The sequence below is a fragment of the Sprattus sprattus genome (assembly GCF_963457725.1).
Source record: "Sprattus sprattus genome assembly, chromosome: 2".
Classification (NCBI taxonomy): domain Eukaryota; kingdom Metazoa; phylum Chordata; class Actinopteri; order Clupeiformes; family Clupeidae; genus Sprattus; species Sprattus sprattus.
The window spans coordinates 31,550,416-31,571,602 of record NC_137921.1 but is presented as its reverse complement, the minus strand read 5'-3'; the positions used below and the strand labels follow the sequence as shown (position 1 = coordinate 31,571,602).

The following is a 21,187-nucleotide window of genomic DNA, read 5'->3' as shown; positions in this document are numbered from 1 at the left end:
TGTGTGTGTGTGTGTGTGTCTGTGTCTGTGTGTGTGTGTGTTTGTGCATGCATGTGTGTGTGTGTGTGAGAGTGTGAGGTTTTTTTATTCAAACATCATAATCATTTATAATATAATAAAGTGTGCGTGCAGATGCGGTGTGTGCAGTCTCAATTAAAGTAAACATGATGCGTTTGCATCCATCTTTCTTTGGGTTCTTAACATTCTCTAAGGATGCAGTCCAGGAATCTTAACAGGGTCTGTCTATCTCCCTCACATTATGGGTCTGCACAGCCCAAAGACTGCCTCAGATAGGGCTGTCTTGGTAGAGTTGTAGACTGATTAACTGATTAACCTGAACCTAAGGAACATAAAGGCAGCCCATTCAATGATCTTGAGTTAGGTGACAAGTCATTCAGCACTGCTTGACAAGACACACAAAAGAAGGCATAACAATTAAGCTCCTCTGAGATTTAGGTAGAGGTGAATTGTGCAGTAACCTAGAAAAAGGGTTCTTTTTGTTATTCACCAAGCCTTCATTTATTTCTCTCTAATACTGCCGTCCCATTCTTTCTTTCTCACTTGTTCCTTCTTCTATCTCTCACACACATACAAATACATGGACTAGGGTGCATCAAATTGCAATGCAAAAATGTAATCTCAATATATCAAACCGTCTGGGGTTGCATTTTGTGACCTGTGACCTAACCCTAACCTAGAAAATGGGTTATTTTTTGTTATTCACCAAGCCTTCATTTATTTCTCTCTAATACTGCCGTCCCATTCTTTCTTTCTCACTTGTTCCTTCTTCTATCTCTCACACACATACAAATACATGGACAAACGCATTCACTTCTGTACCACACAGCAGAACCAGTCAATGGTGTGAGGTAAAGGTAACCAACACCACAGGGCAAATGTCTGACCTCCAACATCAAGGTCAGGGCCCGCAATCCACATTCCTTTTTTTGCTTAGCAAAATCTCCATAACAAATCCCTTCAAGACTTTCAAAAAAATATTTATGCAAATACACTTCTATTTCACGCTAACTACATAAAAGGCATGCAAAAACCCCAACACCACGCAGGTGGCACTGGTAAAATCCTGCTACTTAGCTAAACTAGTGTATTTTGGCGTCATGCTGTCATGCTATATTTTCCCAAACCACATAGTCCTTATCCTGGGTAATGCAGGTGTGTTTATCTGCCCCTCACAAACTATCCTATTTAACTCTCTTCATTCTTTTTCATATTTCATTCTTTTGCATCCTCCGTATTTTCTCAAAAAGTGCACATTGCACAGAAAGAAATAGTAAATTCTGAATTCATAAATGATTTCCCAAAACTGGAGCTTTTTCATACCTTGTGAATTAATTCTAAACCATTCTATTCGATGGTTTTAAGGAGGAAAAAAGCAGGACACAAAGCTATAGACAAAAAAAATAGACAAAGCTATAGCGCCCCTCTGTGGTCTGGAGTAATACAAAGTAAAGGGTGCGTTCATCATTTAGGTCCATGGGCTCACAACACTGGGACAAAATCAAGAGAGCAATGAAGAGAGAGGTGATTTAAAAAAGCTGCGGAATCTATACTATTTACAAAGGTTGAATTACCTTAATGTCAACTAAGTGGCAGCCAGAAACCAAGGCTTGCTGCAACTGAAATCTCTTTGGGGCATTAATAGAAAGAAAAGTAATCCAATCAAAAGCCTGTGAGAACTTCCCACAAACATAATAACCCACAAACAACAATAAACAATCAGTTGTAGAACTATGTTGTCGCAAAATATTCTCAAAACATAATTCTTAAAATTAATTTAAATTTTAGATTGATTTATTGTTGTAGGTAGTATGTCCAGATTATAGTTAGGGACTGAGCAGAAAAGTTACCAATTGTCATTGTCAGTTTTGAAATTATGCAGTTTCAAAAATATAATAACCAATAAACCGATAAATATCGTACATCACATGATAACAATGTGATTCTGCAGCTTAGTCAGAATGGACTGAAGGTCTCATTTCACTGTTTGTCTAATAATCATACGTACAGTTGCCTCTGCCATGTGATGGCTTTGTGTCTACCTTCCTAACTGGTCTTGGGGAATTCCTCACTATTGGGACTGGGATGTTTGGCTTCAGCAAGATAGGACAGACTATGACCATCATGAGGGAGTTCAGCCTGACCAGCACTGGATAGGTTGGCAGTAGAAGATTATCTTAGATTGATCCTGTCATACATCTGTGTTTGCAAGACAGAACCACCTTTGTATCAATCTGATTCTTTTAGTTTTGTCAAAACAAAATGGTAAATAACACCTTTGCCGCCAAGAGTAGTCTTTCAATGGACAACAAAAAAATGAGTGCAATTAAGTGCTCATCCACTTATTTGTTTTGAAAATAAATCTTTCAAAGAGATGCAAAACTTGACAGCTAGTATATTATCATCAAACAAGTTGTAGTCTAGACCCTATAAAAAGGGGTATGACTATGGGCTTAGATTCTACTAAGTTTGACAGAGCCTAGTTCACACAACACTTGAAAAACTGAAAAAAACGATGTAATAGAAACGCATTCACACTCATTTAAAGGCCCTCAACGCTTCTGCCTTACAGCATAGCTGCACGCTGAAGCACCATCCCTATGTGGGGTTTCTCTCTCCCCCGGGATGGAAGCATCCCGCCTCTGCTGCATGCATGCCCCACATTCGTTGAGCAACTTCATGACTTATTGAGATTAGGCCAGCTGTCTGTTGGAAGACAGCCTATTATGAGGCTTTTAAGGACAGCCCTAGAGTGCTGCGTACCAGCGGAGGCCACCAGGGCTGCCAGACTCCTCTGATGACCCACTGCCCTCCATTTAAACTCTCTGGCTGTTTGGTGTTGGGTGTTTATTTCCTTTTGACACAATTTGGAGTGACAGACGAACATGTGAATAAACTGGAAGTGTTTTTTGTAGTTAATTAGCATTCATGTTGAAAATACGTAAAATTAAATGATGCATTCACATTGGGAATTTGAAGAATGTTTTTAACGCTGTTAAAATTACATCAATCTAATGTCAATAGTTGGAACGAAACCATGTAGAAATATATGAAAGCGAACAGTACTGAGGCGTAAAGGGCCCAAGTTGGATGATTACAAATGTCCTTAAATCAGTTGGATAATTGTACAGTTACTGTGGCCAGTGTAAAAACTACGACATTTGGTGTCTCCCAGTCTCTCAGAACACTTAATGGCAGTGTCAGCTTTAACCATTGTCACAATTTTACTAGATAATTAAAAATATGAGCACTTAAATCATTGGATATTACACTTATGCAGTGAAAGACAGATAGCACAGACACATTTCTGAAGAAAATTGAAAGGACAATAAGTCACAGTGTTAGAAGTTAACATCCATAGGAACTGCCACACAATCATATTCACCTGACATGAACCATTTGAGACACATGTGTTGAATAGCAAAGAGCGCAACCTGTTTAAAACACAGCTATAATTCAAAGTCTAAACACCAACAGCACAGTTAGAGCAGACTAATAAAATGAACAAAGTTAGAGACAAAATTGTGCCTCAAAACAGTCTTACCAGCAAATACAGTCTTTCTCAAGATTGTTTCAATGACAATACAACTATTCAGCAACGCTATCTGTTATAACAGCTCCTTTGTCTCTCAGTAATTATATTCAATCAACCAATATGAAACCAGGTTTCAATGGCTTACATAAATGGGTGTTGAAAGTACTTAAAGTTGTGCTTAAAGTAACACTAAAGACTATGGTCAAAGACTCATTTGTTTACTACCTAAAAGGTATGCAAAATCTTTGCAAATCTAAGTAACAACACAGCTGGCACTGATAAAGCCTGCTAACATGCTTACTGGGGTCTGAGCGATATAGTTCACAGTCTGTAAAATCTTTCCTTGCATTTTGGTGGAATGATCCTACACAAACCATGGACTTCATAGTGCAGAGCCTGGCAATAGCTGCTCAATTAATTTGAACATGATACCAAAACATATTGTCAACAAAAACATACCTCAGAAAGTCCTAAATTACTCTAACAGAATTAAATGTCTCAACCTCTAAATCGACTTGGTAGTACATACAAACATGCTTGTCAGTCAGGCAGTAAAGGTTGTTTTGTGGCAGAAATACTTTCCTTTGTCTCAGTGTATGAAAACAATAACTTGATAACTTGAGTAATGAGTACAATAACTTAAAAAACTAAATAATCCAGTAGAGTACCAATGGTCAACATGAATATTAGCACAGAGACTAAATATGGCTTCGATTAACATCATTAACAAGATCATACAGAATAGAATAGCACAGCAAAGCTGACACATACAGTAGAGCGGCATAGTTAGAGAAAGCACTTATTTTGCATTGAACAAGAACGGAATAAAGACAGTCATACAATAAGCTACCAGCAATCCCCAAGAATAGTGGAAATTCAAAAAAAAAGTCCACGGATTCCAGACCACGTACCATAAGCTGTTTGATGTGAATTTTATTCTCTCTAGTTAGCAGATGGTTTTGGACTCTCTCACACCCTGCACCTCCATCACTTTGGTACCTGTCTCACTGCTGTGCTCGCCTTCTGTTGCCAGGAGGATGAGATAGTGCTCCTGTGATTCATATACTTGACTATACATGGGATGCATGCCAAAGATATTTTTCTGTGGGTCTTATTTAATTAAGAACATGTTTAATTTAGTTATATCTTTATGGTTGACTTCCAAGTATAGGTGACTGTATTTGAGGATATAAAAAGCAGCTTTTAAAGCATACAAATAGCTAACTGCTAAATGTTAATAGTTAAAAAAAAAATGTGGTTCCAAGCTGCAGAGTTACAAACATTCTGTTTGTGCAGAGGTGATTATACATCCCTGAGATTTACTCTGTAGACAGCTAATAACAGTGCAATCACACTGGCTCCCATCTTGGAGCAATATGTATCTTAACTAGTGCTGTCAAACGATTAAAATATTTAATCGCGATTAATCGCATTTTTGTCATAGTTAACTCAAAATGAATCGCGATTAATCGCAAATTTTATTTTAATGCTCTTATCATGGAAAAGTGGATTGGCTTGCCTTATGCAATGTTTTATTTGATTGAAAAACAACATTGCCAAACAGTGCGCTACAAAATAAAATTATAAAGTGCACATTTCAGATTCAGCCTATAGTGCAAAAAAAAAAAACCATGGCTTAATATTTTCTTTTTTTCAAGTTTGCTGTGAACATAGAAGTCAGGCCTCTTATTTCAAAAACAATGAACCGTAACAGTTAGGTAACCAATAAAAGGTAAGCCTACTACTTCTGTGCTTTCAGCCAGCTTCCTGTTGTCATTTTCAGACAGTGAAGCTCGCTTCTTTTGCCCAACACAACTTTTAAAGGTAAACTTTCTATTCAGAAGCTTTTTATCAACCATTTCGCCGTATCGCGCTCACCATCACACAAACCGTAACGTTAGCCTACTACACAGTTTGCGAGGCCAAAAAGAACGTTAATCTTAAAAAAAAATGTTTTATCGTGTGATAAAAACTTTTTCACAGAAGGCTAACCACCATTTGGCTATGTTTCATGCTCCCACAAAGTTAGCAGGGAAGACCAAGGCCAGCACCTGCAATGGCAGAGATTAGAAGAACTAAAACCATGACAAGCATCATCTTGGACAAGTGCTTTCTCCGTAGACACAAAACACAAAAGCCATAAGTGATAAAAGACCAATGCCTGCGACATCTAACACTTCTATAGGAGTGCAATCCACGGCTCTATAGGCTACATCACACGCAAACTCACTTGCAAGCAGAAGTTTAAGGTGGGATGTAGGGCTTATTAAAGAGTATGTCTTTTTTAAACGTGTCACTTGAGGGTCCATGGAGCTGTTCTTAGAAGACCATCATACAAGACGGAAGCAGGCATTCTCCCAGTACAAGCATGGAGATTGGTATAGCTAACATTGTCCAAGTCGGAATAGAGCTTAAGTTTGCAGGTGTACTTGTGATAACAACAGTCATCTGAAACGTTGTGGTGTGCTGGTTACTGGGTAACAGGGGCAGCCCAGTATGTGTTGGAGGTGTTTACCTTGTAGGCATGCAAAGGATAGATGACACATTGAGGGGGCACTTGGAAAGATTGCCATTGGTAACAATGTAGGCTACTTGTGATATGTGATATGATATGTCTGATAAGATTCAGCCAACCCAGAGACAGGATTCTGAAGAACTGTGTATGTTTTTGCACTATGTGTGTATAGTACAGTATAGTATTTGATAATGCTTTGAATTAATCTCATTGATGTGTTAGAGTGTAGCTGCCATGCCAAGACAGAGTTTGCATTTCCTGGAGAAGGTTTTTTTTTTTGACGTCGGCAGAGACATTCATAGATGTTTGAGTTTTGTACAGATTGTTGTTCAATTCTGTTTGCATTCACTTATGAAAATAGGCGTCTTTTGAGGTAACGTTCGCATAGTTGGCCACTAGCTGGTGGTATTAAGCCTTCATTTTCAACGTCTCATATCTGACAGTAAGGAATGACTTCGAAGACACCATTCTCAAAGGAAAGAATGAATGTATGAATTGATTGCGTATGTGGTATGATAAAGGCAGTATCGCCTTCCGACATCAAAAATATTGATGTTTATGTATCACATACACCTTAATAAAACGTAAAAAGGTAGGCTTGTTTGCTTTTCAGAGTCCGTCCAAACTGCCGTCAATTAAACCTTGGGCCAGTAGGCCTACTGTAATAGTAGCCTACAAGTCGACAAGGACACTGTTAAATTCGTGGAGAAACCCACAAAAACACCATGTCGAAAATGTATTATTTCACACCTACCACTACTAGGTGACATTGTGCTGTCTTCAGAATCAGAGGTTCAAAAGCAGAATGAATTGTTTTTTCCCTCCTACAAACCAGTGATGTCGCTGTGTTCCAATGAAAACAGGTGGAATTCCCAGATTCAACCAATGACGCTCTCTTCCTTCCAGTCTGTGCCCAGGAGTAGACTATGCTCGCCCAGTCATGGCGCTGCTGTGAAGTTCGACACGGATGAGAGTGGAAACCGACAATTTCTTTCTTTAACTGATTTCATAAGAAACCTCTTAAAGCCACACGGGTACAGATTACTGCTGTCTCAACAAATAGTTAGTTCAGCGATTAAGGACTATTTTTGTTCTGGCTCTTTGAGCAGGATTTAACACAACGATCGTGAATACTTGGGAGAGGAAACGGTACAAAGTTGCTTTTCCTAGCTCCATGCAGGATGTTACAATTGTGACCTTACGAGCAAGCAGCGGGATGGACAACGGGAGCTAGAACGAAGACTTTAGGAATTGTTTTTGTTTTTTGTTGGTCTTGTGTAACTGTTTTAGTATTGCGTTTAGCCTGTTTTGGCGCTTTCCATACGACCATCATGCCAGCGAAAACAAAGTATAATTTGGTTGATGATGGCCATGATTTACGGATTCCTTTACACAACGAAGAAGCCTTTCAACATGGGATCAATTTTGAGGCAAAGGTAAGTAGCGGAAAGTAGGTAGGGTCGCATAGGCTATGTCATAGTGGATTACAAGCTGGTTAAGTTATCGTAAGGTGCAGTGTGATATAGCATAGGCTACTTCCATTTGTGTTAAATGTAGTCCTCCGTTGTTTACAAACACAGTTTTAGGTTGGATTTAGGACGAAATGGAAAGTTAAGGCTTCACCAGGGCTAATTTTCTTGCTATTGGCTGTAACTAATTGTGCGTTTGACAAGATAGCTTATTGTTTTAAATGATGCCGATCAGAATAGCTTATATAACGATCTCTCTGAATTCTTTCATTATTAGTATATCGGTAGTCTGGATGTGTCGCGACCGAACAGCAGAGTGGAGATAGTTGCTGCAATGAGGAGAATACGGGTGAGTATTCATTCTCTCCTTCTGCTGAAGCACGTTGTGGTTGTTTTGTGTCAACACAGACCTATATCTTAATACAGAAAGTAAGAAGTGGTGTGAACGTCTCTGTATGGGTGGTCCTGTCCCGAGGCGAGAATTGATCTGTGAAACACGTCGGGGGATTCATTTGTAAAACACTTCCAGATATAGAAACTGTTAAATCTGAATGGGATATTTCTTTCAAAAGGAATTTGTAACCGTATCAACCACAATAACCAAAATGATTGAATGAGTATGGTGACACTTTGAAACTGAGCAGTAACGTTTTAAGAATGTAGCCTCTCTTGGCTCCGATGTGATGACTAATTTGTGCTCTTGTTAACTGACCCCAAATAATTGCCATAGGTACGTTTTGACAGAAATATAGAGCTCAATTTGACAGTTGTTTTATTAGAAGGTTGGCTTCAATTTGACATCATCTTCTTTCAGTATTATTACGCAAGCATTTATTCAAGTTGATGAGAAACAAAACTCTGCACATTTGCCAGGATATCGATCAACTGAAATCGTGATCTTAATCCTATTTAGTGTTGGACTGTTAGGTGGTTAGTGTTGGATTGGTAGTTTACATCACGGTATTTTCTGATTGGTTTTATTATTGTTTAAGGGCAATATCAGTATGCGGCTTTTAAAATGTGTTTAAACCATATGCCCTGACAGCCTCAGTTCCGCAGACCTTTGCATTTCTGTTACACGATCACACGCTAGGTGCAAATTATCCTATTAACCTTTTGAATGTGCTGGACCCCCTGCCGACATATGCTAGCTGTTTGTGGCAAAGGGACAACCATTGTCCATGTTGCATACATTTTAGTACTAGGTGGTAGGTGATTGTAAGTTATTGAGCTCCAGAATTGTACAGTTTCACATGAAAACAGAAAACATATCTGATGTAATGATTGACCTCGGAAATTAATTTGTTGCTGGTCATTTTTGATTCATCATTGTCCCTTTTCCCTTTCAACCATTGAGTAGCATTCATGACCTTCCCAATTATAGGTTAAATACTGTGACATATTTAGGCCTATTTTCTATGTTATTAGAAGTGCATTGCCTGACAGAGGTATTTAAATAAATAATATATATTTTAAATATTAAAACATTATTTATATCTTTGTTTTTGGCACAATCATCTGGATTTTGTATGGTAGTATCAAGACCCTTGGCTGTTTCAGGTCTTTCATGATTAGTCACCCTCCACCGTCCCACACGTGAACCAGCAGAGCTTACTTAGGCCTCAGCTTGGGTCTTTGTTGCGTGAGGCCCAGCTTCCTTGGATCATCTTTGTTCCCAGACAACTATCGAGACTCTCTCTCCCTCCCTCTTTCCTTCTTCTGTTTCAGTGATGTTGGGTTGGGCTTTCCTTTTCTTTTCCTCTACAATGCCCTGTGGCCCATGAAAAGATTGTCCAGCATACAGTCCAGATTCTAAGAGCTGCTGACCAACTCCTCATCTGAGATAAGTTTTATTTGAGCAGCCTCTTTGAAGGAAGAATCTTTCACAGAGAGAATTTGGGAGCAGCTGCTGTCGACACTGATGTTTTCCTCATCTGAGGCACTCCACTGGGAGCTGCCATTACTAAGCTGAAGCAAGTCTGACACATCATTGAAGATAAACCTCATTATTGGTTATGCATGAGGAAGAAATTGCCCTGCTCATTATTGTGGGTAGACATACACCTGTCATGTTTCTATCATGTTTCAGTGCTGGTAAATTAATCTACAAGGGTCTAGTTTAATCCATACTGCTATAAAAAAGCAAATGCTGTTTTCATTTGGAAACTAGCATTTTAACAACTCTGATGAAAAGAGAGCCTATTAAAAACTCCTCTTTTGCCTGGGTTGGTGAAATATGTGTGCTGACATCCTTGGGAGTCAGTCTCTGTATTTGCTGTGATGATCTGGAGTTATAAGATTACTATTTACTTATAAATCTTTTGATGGGGAATATATTGCTTTCATGGTGTAGCTAACCGTACTAGACTACTTGGCACCTACCCTGGGCACCTACCCTACCCACAGCCCCCCCCCCCCCCCCCTCCCCTCTCCCAGTGGCATCTTAAATGTGCTGGCTTCAGCTCCTACTTTACTTCCAGGATTTTCCAGTTCACCTTTGGTAATCCTTTTGTGGCAAAATAACGGCGCACTAATTCAGGCAGTACTTGGTTTGTGCTAAGAGCCTGTGTTTGTTGGCCTGCTGGGGTGGCTGTGATGCATGGCTCCAATTTATTTGATCACAAAGTCTAATTAAAGCTGGCTAGTTTATACTGACAGGCCTGATTGACACGTACAAGGTTCAGCTTTGGACAAGGGCCAGAAGAGGTAGTCCATGCATCATGCAAGTCTCCAAGAAGGATGGTGTGCCCGAACCTCATTGGTTCTTCTTGAGACAGCACTACACAGCAGCGAGCTGAGAATACTCCGCACAGACTGTGCAGACACATGCAGTTGCCCCATTTAAGGCTTGCAGACAGGTTTATGCAGCCCGGCATGCCTTCGTCTATGATGCTTCTGTATTATTTGTAACCGTGTGTAGTTTGACATGCTGAGCAGATGCCAGATCTGGCTGCATAAAAATGACAAGGGCCTAGACAAAAGTACTTTCCAGCCAATTGCTCTTAAATGCCAAAGTAGCTTGGTAGCCTGGCTGTAAGTGCTCATATCACTTTACTCCCTGCGGTGAAGGATAACTTTTCACCTGAAGTTCCCAGCAAAATAAAAACTGAAAGTGTGTTTCATGGTGAAATTGTGTGTCAACAGGTTATTATACTTAGTATTTATATAACATGTTTAATATACACTAGAAGACAAGGCTGACTTCATATGTATGCAGCACATACGCTAGAATACACTATTTACTTTCAGTGGGAGAGGAGCTTGAAAATAAACTTTACACAATTGTTCTGACTCAATATAGGAGTTTAAGTGAAGTTGTGACATTAATCCTGAAGGTTGATGTAATAACAGCCACTGCCTGGTGTTTAGAGGCTAAAGCTTTTGCTAATAACCCCTTTTGGGGTTCTGCACATAATCAGGCCCTGAATTCATTAGCAGTATATTGGAGGATGTGAAACCAGTGGCCAGAGGTTAATATTTAACATGCTCTGTTTATCCAAACACTGCCTGTGGTTACCACTTGAATTGCACAGCCTGTATAAAGAATTTTTCTGAATCCACCTCCCTCTTAACAAAAGACAACCAAGCCTTAAGCTTAATTTGTTCCATTTGACATTTTATTGAGTTTGTGTATTTGTCACTCAATATTTTCTCACCAAGGATAGAAAACAGTGGCTTGCTTTTTATGCTCTCCATACTCCATGATGTAAGTACGTGAAGTGTTTTTTTTTTTTTTTAGACTGGCCCTAGCCTGTTAGTGCTGTCAGTTTCCCTGCATGCTTGTACTTCTCTATTCTCTTTCTTCAGTGCTCCTAGGAGACTCAAATGAGGGACTCTTGCATGTGACTCTGCCCTCTCTCCTGCACTGCCAGGGTGCAGGGCAAATAGAGCCACAACACAGTTCAGTCTCTTCCCCTGTTTGCAATATGAACTGGAATCTGCCCATAACCCCAGGACAATATCCCCCTTTGCCCCTGGGGTCTCTTTGCTCTTCTGTCTGGTGAAGCCATTTTCACTCAATGGGTTTGATCCAGCTGCGGTTGATTTATGGATTTTACTTCTCAGAAAACAACCCTTTTGACGGGCCAAGCTGTAACTAATGGAGATGCTGCACTAATTTGATCCAGCTTTTTAATTAACGTCTGCTTCAGCGTGGCGATATAACTCATTCTCTGCTCTCTTCCCCACTGGGGTGTGTGAGAAATAACCCAGAGATAAATATCCACGAGTCAGGCCCCAGGCGTATCCAGTTTAATGTAAGGAGAGAGAGGGTAATAATGCCCTTCTAGCCAAGATATCACTTAATAAATGAAAAGGGTACAAATGCTCTCTTAAACCCTGGTAAGATGTGGTCGCTTAATTGGAACACATTCAGCTACTCTGAATCCTCAAAAGTGCAGAAATGTTGGCATGCCTCTGTTCTCACATGAAAGGCAGTATTACATATGCTTTGTACGAGAAGTTATTCATGCCATGTTATCTTACCAGTAGCAAAAGCACCAAGATGATACACTTCAAAGTAAAAAGGAAACATGGCAAAGAGTAAAAAGATCAAGGAAACGACTTTTTTATTAACATTATAAACGTGAAGAGTTTCTTTAAACAAACCGTTACAATAAAACAAAATATAGTGATGAGGCCCCTGATTACTGGCAGTTTACTTACTGACACTTTACTCAGTATGACTGAAAAAAGACGAAGCTAAAACGTAATGAAAAAGCATGATGTATCATTGCTGTGACCCCGTTAACAACCTAAGTTTTTGTCAATTAGTTTGAAGTTGCAGTCTATACATTTTTTGGAGCTTTTAAACAAAAGTTGCTTTCCAGCCAGCTGTCATGCCAGTTGATGAAGAAATCCGCTTTTTTATCATGACGTGACAGGAGAATAGCTGTCAATAAAAGTCCTATCTTGAGGAGAATCAAATCAAACTTCCCTGAGAGCCCACCCTTGGTGAAAACTGAAATCTTACCAAACCGACAGCTTGGACAAGCCGCCCGATGGCATCGCCCAAACCGGTGCCCGGAACGCACTTAATGGGGTGACTTGGCTCCAGAGGAGGGAAAAATCCCATGGGCATACATAACTGGCAGGTCTCAACAGGGTGGAGAGGGACGTATTAAAATAGCAGGAAGAAAATTAGCCAGGCTCTATGATATAAAAAAATCCTGTTGGTGCGTTATGGAAGTGTGGAGTTTTCAGCTTTCAGCCACATTTGTCTTTTATTTCATGGTGTGATTGTGATTAGCTCTGTCATCATATACCCACCAAGCCTGTGACAGCTTATTACCCTGTGCAAACATCAAGGCAGTTTTAGCAGTCATGTGTAAAACATTGGAGAGCTCAGAGGTAGACATCACTTTGAAGTAATGGAAGCAATTAAAAGGTCTCCCAGAATGCATCATAGTCTACTTGCATGGATGCCTGCCACCTTAAAACAAGCTGTGCCCTCGGTTCAGTGGCTTGAAAACAGTCTAGCAGTGTCTCCTTCCCACTGTTAGAAATGTGAACTGAATTTACCTTCCTTACATTTAGCTTTGAGGTTGTGTGAAATCGCAAGGTATGGATTGCAACTGGCTGTGCCTCACTTGCATTGAATGATGGATAAGATGTTCCTTTTCTTCAGTGGAGTTCACTATCTTCTCTCTGTTATGGTATTGGGTTATTGATCCCCATAAGCCACAGCAGATGGGTTATTTATAAATGTCCGCTGGGCACGGCAGTCATTCAGGAAGGACTCTTCTATGCTTCTTAGCACCCAACTTACAGTTCAGTGTATGAAAAAGTCTGCTATGTGCCTATAACATTATTACTAACATGATTATGTTGTAATTGATACTATTGGTTAAAAAAAAAAAAATGGCAATCCAAACTGCTGACATGAAGTTGAGTGATAGTCAATTCACTCAATGAATGTGAAGGTGGAGGACTTGGATTAGCATGGTCTGCAGGCTGTTGTGTTTCAGTATTTGTATGATGTGTAATCTACTGAAGCTCTCCTATCTGTCCCTCCATCTGTCCCTCTCACACATTTGCTCACATACTCCATTTTCCATACTCTATTTCTTTGTCATGCACACTTATGTTACACTTACATTCTCCCTTATCATTTCTTTTCTTGTTTGAAATTCTTCATCAGTCGTTGTCTTCATATCCTCTGTTTCTCACTTGGAAATCCCTCTACCACGACTGAAGTGTATGCCATGCCAAGTACAGCTGAGCATGGATATCTTTCACTCTTGTCTCCTGGTCATAAGATTATATGTTGGGTTGTGAGGCTGAGATTTATATTGCTCTCAAATTGGCCAGACGAGTCTGACCGTCCTTTCTGAAGGTATTCCAATGATAGGTTGTTCAAGTCACTCTGGGAATCAGAACTGACTGAAATTATTGCCCGCCTCTGCAGTGGCAGAAGATGTAATGTGGTATAATGAGGGGCTGAGAATTGGAGAGTACCTCTGATTTGTTGTGAAAAGCTTGCCGACCCTTTGCTCAAGAATGACTGAATGAATGTCATTTCCTATCCAAATCCACCACTAATTTTCAGAGTTAAACAGTGATTGCTATTGACAAGCAGCACCAGAGGCTACTTCACGGGCAGTTTCCTCATATGATTTTGAGATAAATGTGGCATTTAGAGTGTGTTACTGGATGTAATTGGAGCTTTCATCCACACTGCAGGTGGAGAGATGTTGAAATGAATGGACATGTACGGTCTGTATGGAATAAATGGTCTACCATCACAATTGAACCCAGAGGGGTGTGTATTTTGAAGCTCGTCTTCCCTGTAGGCTACTGCCTATGACTCATCCACCCCTCTGCCAGCCATGCATTGAAAACTGGACTTCTGTAACATAAAGGATGACTCATCACAGAGTGACCCAGGCGCTGACCGCTGAAAGCCGTCCAGGTGCTGTTAACCAGTTACCTCTGTCTCTCCTACCCCCCACTTGTCCTCAGCTAATGATGTCTCCCTGGCTGACACACTCTAACCTCATCTCTGGCCCTGGATTTAAAAATGCATCTTGGGCGATCGGATCACATGTGAACAGCGCAAAATACAAGTGTGAACACAATTGACCACATATCTTTTGTAGTGCAAATGCTAATCATCCCTGACAAGGCAGTAGACAGTAGCAAAACATGGGCAGCTTGGACGCGCGTGATAGACACAGGTGAAAACTCAGGTGAAAACACAGGTGTAAACGGCGATGTTTCTCAGCTGAATACTTGTGATTTAAAAAACATTACCTCTGTCGGCTGCTTCCATAGTCGGAAAACTATGCCTGTGACCTCTGGAATTAAAAAAGCGAAAGAAAAAGATGTGTTGGGGAAAATGCTTTACATAACCTCGGCTACTCGCACCTTCTGTCAGCGCTACCATGTTTTCCTGAAGATCTTTGCACCTCCAGGGTTTGAGTACTCCCAGTCACAATCCACCTTATACCATCTAATCAAGCTCTCCAGGAGCAAGACAAAGTATGCTTTTCAGAAACAGTGAATGTCCCTTTTTAGTGACTCCAAGCTGGAGCTGCTGTCTCAGGGTTGGCCGGCCCTGTGCTGTGTTAGCAGGTTCAGAGGTTTTCACACGATCCAGTCTCTCCTAGTCTGGCAGGACCTCACAGTGTCAGAGAAAGCCCAGGCCCAGGGATTGATTGCTTCCCCGGCTGTCTCGGTTTCATGATGGGAGACAGGGGCCTTTTATATGTAATAGGTCTGGCCAGGCATATTAGCATGATTAGCATCCATTATCACAGTAATGCAACCTTTCCCTCTCCCTGAATGGGAGTTCCTGTACGCTTGTAGGTGTTTTTCCACTGATTGGAACGTTAAGTGGAAGCAAGCTAGCTATAAATCTTGAGTACTTTTTTTTTTTATCAAATGTTCAATATGCCCTGGCATGTTTAAACTTGCGTTCACTCTCCTTTGATTTATTTGAAACCCAACTGCAAAAAGAAAAGTTAGCTCTCTGTTGGCGCGGGTTGTACTTCCTGTATAACTATGTTGCATTGCTTCAAACTTCACTTAACTTGGACACTCATATCATTGCTTATTTTCATTAAGTGTACCTGCCCATGTCCAGTCCCCTAGAGAAATTATCCCTCAGTCATGGCTAGGGATGCACCGATCCGCTTTTTTCACCACCGATACCGATATCTGAGGTTTAGAATCTGCCGATACCGATCCGATACCGATATAAAAAACAGCGCGAAACTATGGTAACTGTGTGTATGTGTGTGACCACACGTGCGAGAGGGAGAAATGAGGAGTGCATGACATGAGATCTTGGTGCAGTTTTTGCTCATTTGCTACTTAACATCATGTCTAGTCATCACTATCAATTCATAACATAGGCTAAAAATAATCACAAATAATGTACGTTCTAACTAGCGCTAGTGTTCATATTAGTTAGCAATTATATATCCGCTAGCGTCAACTTTTACGTTACATTGTAGAGGCTCAGCATGGTGACCAGTTAATGTATTTGCTGGTTCTAGTCTGTTAAAAGACCCACGATTACCAAAGCAGTATTCTTTATCTCCCTTTAATGTGCATTCATCAATTTCCATTACATGACGATGCATGTGATCCTACATATTTGTGTGTCTGCAATGAGAATGGGGACTTATTAGCACTGCACTGAATTACTTTAACATGAGTTATTGCTACACGATAAAAATTACACAACTAATATTACTCGATACATATAATTGTGGACATTACACAAGGCAACATGAATCTCATTCATAGCTCATCCAGTCGAAATCTTAACAGGATGAACCCATCTTTATTACAGCGAATCAATATCAGGACATAACTAAATCTCTGCTTAGCATGCTAATCGCTACTACTGGCAATGTGCACTCATAATACACTACCTTTATACATAAACATTAAGTTAAAAAAAAAAATATATATATATTTTAAAAATTTTCACCGATACTCGATCTAGAAATGTCTTCAATATCGGTACCGATACAAATATCGGATCGGTGCATCCCTAGTCATGGCTCTGACTGGGCGCACAAATTGCTGAGAATATTTTCATTGCACAGAATGTTTTGACACATCCAATTACACTGCATTATTGTGTTCTACAAACAGATTTGCTTCAGAAGTGTTGTTTGCTATACATTCATGTTTTTTTTTAATCTTGTGGCCTTCTTGTGAACAGTAGCCTAAGTAAGGGATAACGGCCGACGAGCTGTGCAGTTCTACAAAGTTAATGGACGCTGCGGGGCAAAGAACTCCACGACGCGCAGCTCGGAGGCCGTTATCCCGCTTACCGTTTACAACATCCAAAAATGTTTTTATTATTATTGTTATTATTATTTAGAATTTCGTTTATCTTTAGGAAACTTAATATGCATAATAACCTGATGAATTCTTGATTTGAAGCCTAGTGCTCCCGTTAGAGAAAGTAGTGACTGGAACAGGCTGTTTTTCAAAAAAAAAAAAACGTTACGTTGGTTGTCAATGGTAACCATTCAAGAGCATTGATATGGAACGGCGATTTAACTTTTCTACTGGGACTACGTCCAAGGTGTGCATCTATACGAACTTATTGTACACCCCATTAGCCAATCAGAAAACAGTATTTTGTTCCAGAGGGAGATAAGGTATTTCACCCCATGAAAAAGAGTAATTGGATTCACCAGCAGTGGTATACCGAGGGTCTTCACTGAACGTCATTTCAAATAGCCATAAATTCTCAAGCAGAATCAAATCTAGGTCTATGCAAAGGGGTTAATGCAGGGGTCTTCAACGTTTTTCATGCCAGGGACCCCCAAACTGATGGCAAGATGAGCAGGGACCCCCTACTATATAAATTGCCTAAAATTTTGTTTATAATATACTGGGCCTAGTGCCAAATAAACATAGCTACCCTGTTATTGTGTATTCAATAATAAGCTATTCAAATAATACAAAGGTTAATATATTCATTAACATTTTAATTTTTTACCATTGAATTTAACCTAGCATTTTTGAACAACAAATTTAACTTAACATTTTTTTAATATTGAATTTAATTTAACATTTAACAACATGAAAGGTACAGGGTGGCCGTGCCACTGCCATTTATAAACATACATCTTGCAAACAACTCTGAGCTAACAACTTATTAAAATAATTCACAGATATATGTTTTTATTTCATCATACATAAAATAGGGACAGTGAATCCTCAAGCATCTGTCGATGGCACAAATCCTCCCACATTAGTGAGATGTATCTTCTTTTCAATAACTCCTGACTGACACGATCCAACGGATGACGGAGGAGGAGTCTGGCGCATGGAGTTGTGTTGACAACATAGATGTTATAGTGAGATTGACAGGTCAACAAACCAATCACACTGCTAGCAAGTTGTTAAGATTGTAGGTAGTAGCATGCTAACATTAGCTAGGGGGCTCATACACCTCGCAAATCCTCTCAGACTTATTTTTCAGTTACAATTAGCGTTTTTTGACCTTGTACAGTGTCTATTTCTCTTTATTAATTGTTTTAAATCTAAGCAAAAAAATGTCAAACTAACAATTTATAGGTACAAACAAGACCAGCTATGGAGTTTGGTCCGACATCATTTATTTTTGATCTTCGCGCTCTTTAGACTTGAGCAGAAACGCGATCTGATTGGCTAGTGCCTGTGCTGTCGTATTTGCATGAAAGGTGCTGTGAGTGAACCGGTGCCCAGCTTGAGAGAGCTCCTGTGGGGAGCTGAATGTGTCGATTGGACTGAAAGATAACGTCTTCTCGATCAATTTATACGTTCGCTACAATATGTTGGATTTATGTTAATGTAAATTTAAAGGGAATAAATACAATTCTGATTCGGAAGACATTTAAATTTGTGGGAAAAAAAATTGGTTGGATTCTTATCAACCAAAGATTTCGCGACCCCCCTGCAGTACCTCCGCGGACCCCCTGTTGAAGACCCCTGGGTTAATAGATACAGGCAGACCAAGGGTACTTTGTATTTGCTGCCTTGGCACTTTTGAAGTTCTGCAGATCATTAGGAGTCAGACACAGCATTGAACTTGTATAAATCAGACTTTTCTTATACTGGCATGAGGAATGAGTAATGTATCGAGACACCCTAACTCTTTTAATCTTGTGTGTTTTTTTGTTTTCTGTGTCACTGTGACTTTAGTTGGCACCACACATTGGTAGATGTATGAGCAGAGTATTCCTCCGAAAGGTTTGCTGCACTGAATATGTTTAGAAATTACAGTTCCAAAATGCCAAACTGTGACTTTTTAGAAAGATTTCAAAGCTTTTTCCCCTCAGTGGATTGCTTGCGTGCTTAAGCCTGTTAGATTGGAGGTTCCACACAAGGCCTTAATGGAATGCCTACTTCACAAGCTCAAGGGACTGATCATTTGTAGCTGCGTAAAAGATGTATCCACATAAAGGATATTAAAGCATAGGGGTCGAGGACTTGGAACACACGCAGGCGTTCTCACCAACATCCCCATCACAGACCCTCTTGCACACCAACCCCTCCACCCCCAGCCCATCTGCTAGTGCCGCATTTTGTGAGGTGTGGTTTTTTTTTTCTCCCTCTCTGAGAAGAGGGGGTAGTTTGCAGGAAGGGTTTACTGACAGAGGAAGTAGGAGAACAATGATGGAAACCAGTTACCAGGGTGAAGGCACACACACACACACACACACACACACACACACACACACTCACAGAGTGAGCTGCAGTGTTGCATGTGTGCCGTCAGAGCAACATAAAATTGTCTGGCCGGCACAGGAAGGAAAAGGGATGAAGGACCACTGCTCCAAGATTAGCCCAATGCTTTGAAATTAGTTCTCTGATCGATAACACATGCTGTTACCACAGCTACATTTATGGGTGAAATTTGTACTTTTTCATGAATGTTTCATGAATGGAATAACACACAGTTTGCCAAGTTCTGTACTATATCTTAAGAACATTGTGTTGCTACAACAATGTTCCTTGCTTTGCCTCAGGATTGCTTCTCTGCATAGTTCTGTCTTACGCGTCAGTATTCAGTGGGATATTTGGTTAGCCCTCTGTGAGGTCAAGGTGATTATTCCCTTCAAATGGAAGTCATTATTAGTGATTAGTCAGATTGAGGGATTATTTTAATGCCACTAGATATTATGTCTGATCTGGACAAGCTGGCCACCTGCTGTTACCTGCTATGATACCAGAGACGTTACAAGGGAGGAGACAAATCACTGATGGGAAAATGAATGGGCGGAAACACTAAACATGTTGGATTTGTAACTGGAAGTCCAGCCCTGTATTCGCCTCCCCTGCACGTTCTGTTTATTTCCACTGTTGCCATAGTAATAGCCATGCCGGGGAAATGTGGTGCATGCATGCACAATGATCAAGTCAACTCAAAGAATAAAGTATCTTTTAATCAACTCGAAGAAAAAGGTATTTTTTTTAATCAACTCGAAGAATTTGTTTAACCTTGTTTGAACCAAAGAATAAAGTATTTTTGAGTGTTTGGGGAAACAGTGTTCACACTGTGTATGTCAGATTTAAACTCGTGATGTACAGTCGTGGCCATAAGTTTTGAGAATGACACAAATATGCATTTTCACAAAGTTTGCTGCTTCAGTGTCTTAAGATATTTTTGTCAGATGTAACTATGGAAGACTGAAGTATAATTACAAACATTTAATAAGTGTCACTGGCTTTTATTGGCAATAACATGAGGTTAATGCAAAAAGTCAATATTCCCTTCTTTTTCAAGACCTCTGCAATCCGCCCTGGTATGCTGTCAATTCACTTCTGGGCCACATCCTGACTGATGGCAGCCCATTCTTGCATAATCAATGCTTGGAGTTTGTCAGAAATAGTTTTTTTTTGTTTGTCCACCCGCCTCTTGAGGATTGACCACAAGTTGTCAATGGGATTAAGGTCTGGGGAGTTTCCTGGCCAATGGACAGAATGGCTGGAGAGAATGGCTTCTTTGCTGCCCTTCTTGACACCAGGCCATCCTCCAAAAGTCTTCGCCTCACTGGGCGCGCAGATGCACTCACACCTGCCTGCTGCCATTCCTGAGCAAGCTCTGTGCTGGTGGTGACCCGATCCCACAGCTGAATCATGTTTAGGAGACGGTCCTGGCGCTTGCTGGACCAAAACATCCTCCGAGAGCCACTTCTCCCAACCATCCAGGAACAGTTTGGTGATGAAGAATGCCTTTTCCAGCACGATGGAGCACCTTGCCATAAGGCAAAAGTGATAACTAAGTGGCTCAGGGAACAAAACATCGATATTTTCGGTCCATTGGCCAGGAAACTCCACAGACCTTAATCCCAACAATTGACAGCATGCCAGGGCGGATTGCAGAGGTCTTGAAAAAGAAGGGTCAACACTGCAAATATTGACTCTTTGCATTAACTTCAACTAATTGTCAAAAAAAGCCTTTGACACTTATTAAATGCTTGTAATTATACTTCAGTCTTCCATAGTAACATCTGACAAAAATATCTAAAGACACTGAAGCAGCAAACTTTGAGAAAATGTAAATTTGTGTCATCATGGCTGCTGAGTGGCGAGACTTGGACTTTGATGAAAGGACTCTTTACAAGTTGTCATGGGCTGATCCTAGTTCTGGTTGTGCTGAAGCTGACAACATTAGTCAAGGTAGAGTGTCCAGTGACC

General features: G+C 40.3%; 1 protein-coding gene across 1 annotated transcript in view; it reads left to right on the top strand.

Annotated features, from left to right (window-relative positions):
* Window positions 1-7,399: 7,399 nt before the first annotated feature.
* The window catches only part of nos1apa (nitric oxide synthase 1 (neuronal) adaptor protein a), a gene marked incomplete at both ends in the record, with an annotated part of 100,503 nt that continues 86,715 nt past the window's right edge, over window positions 7,400-21,187 (top strand). Inside the window, 2 exons of the mRNA XM_080859602.1 lie at window positions 7,400-7,504; window positions 7,815-7,886. Of these exons, the coding sequence (XP_080715728.1) occupies window positions 7,400-7,504; window positions 7,815-7,886 (177 nt within the window). The remainder of the gene's footprint in view (window positions 7,505-7,814; window positions 7,887-21,187) is intronic.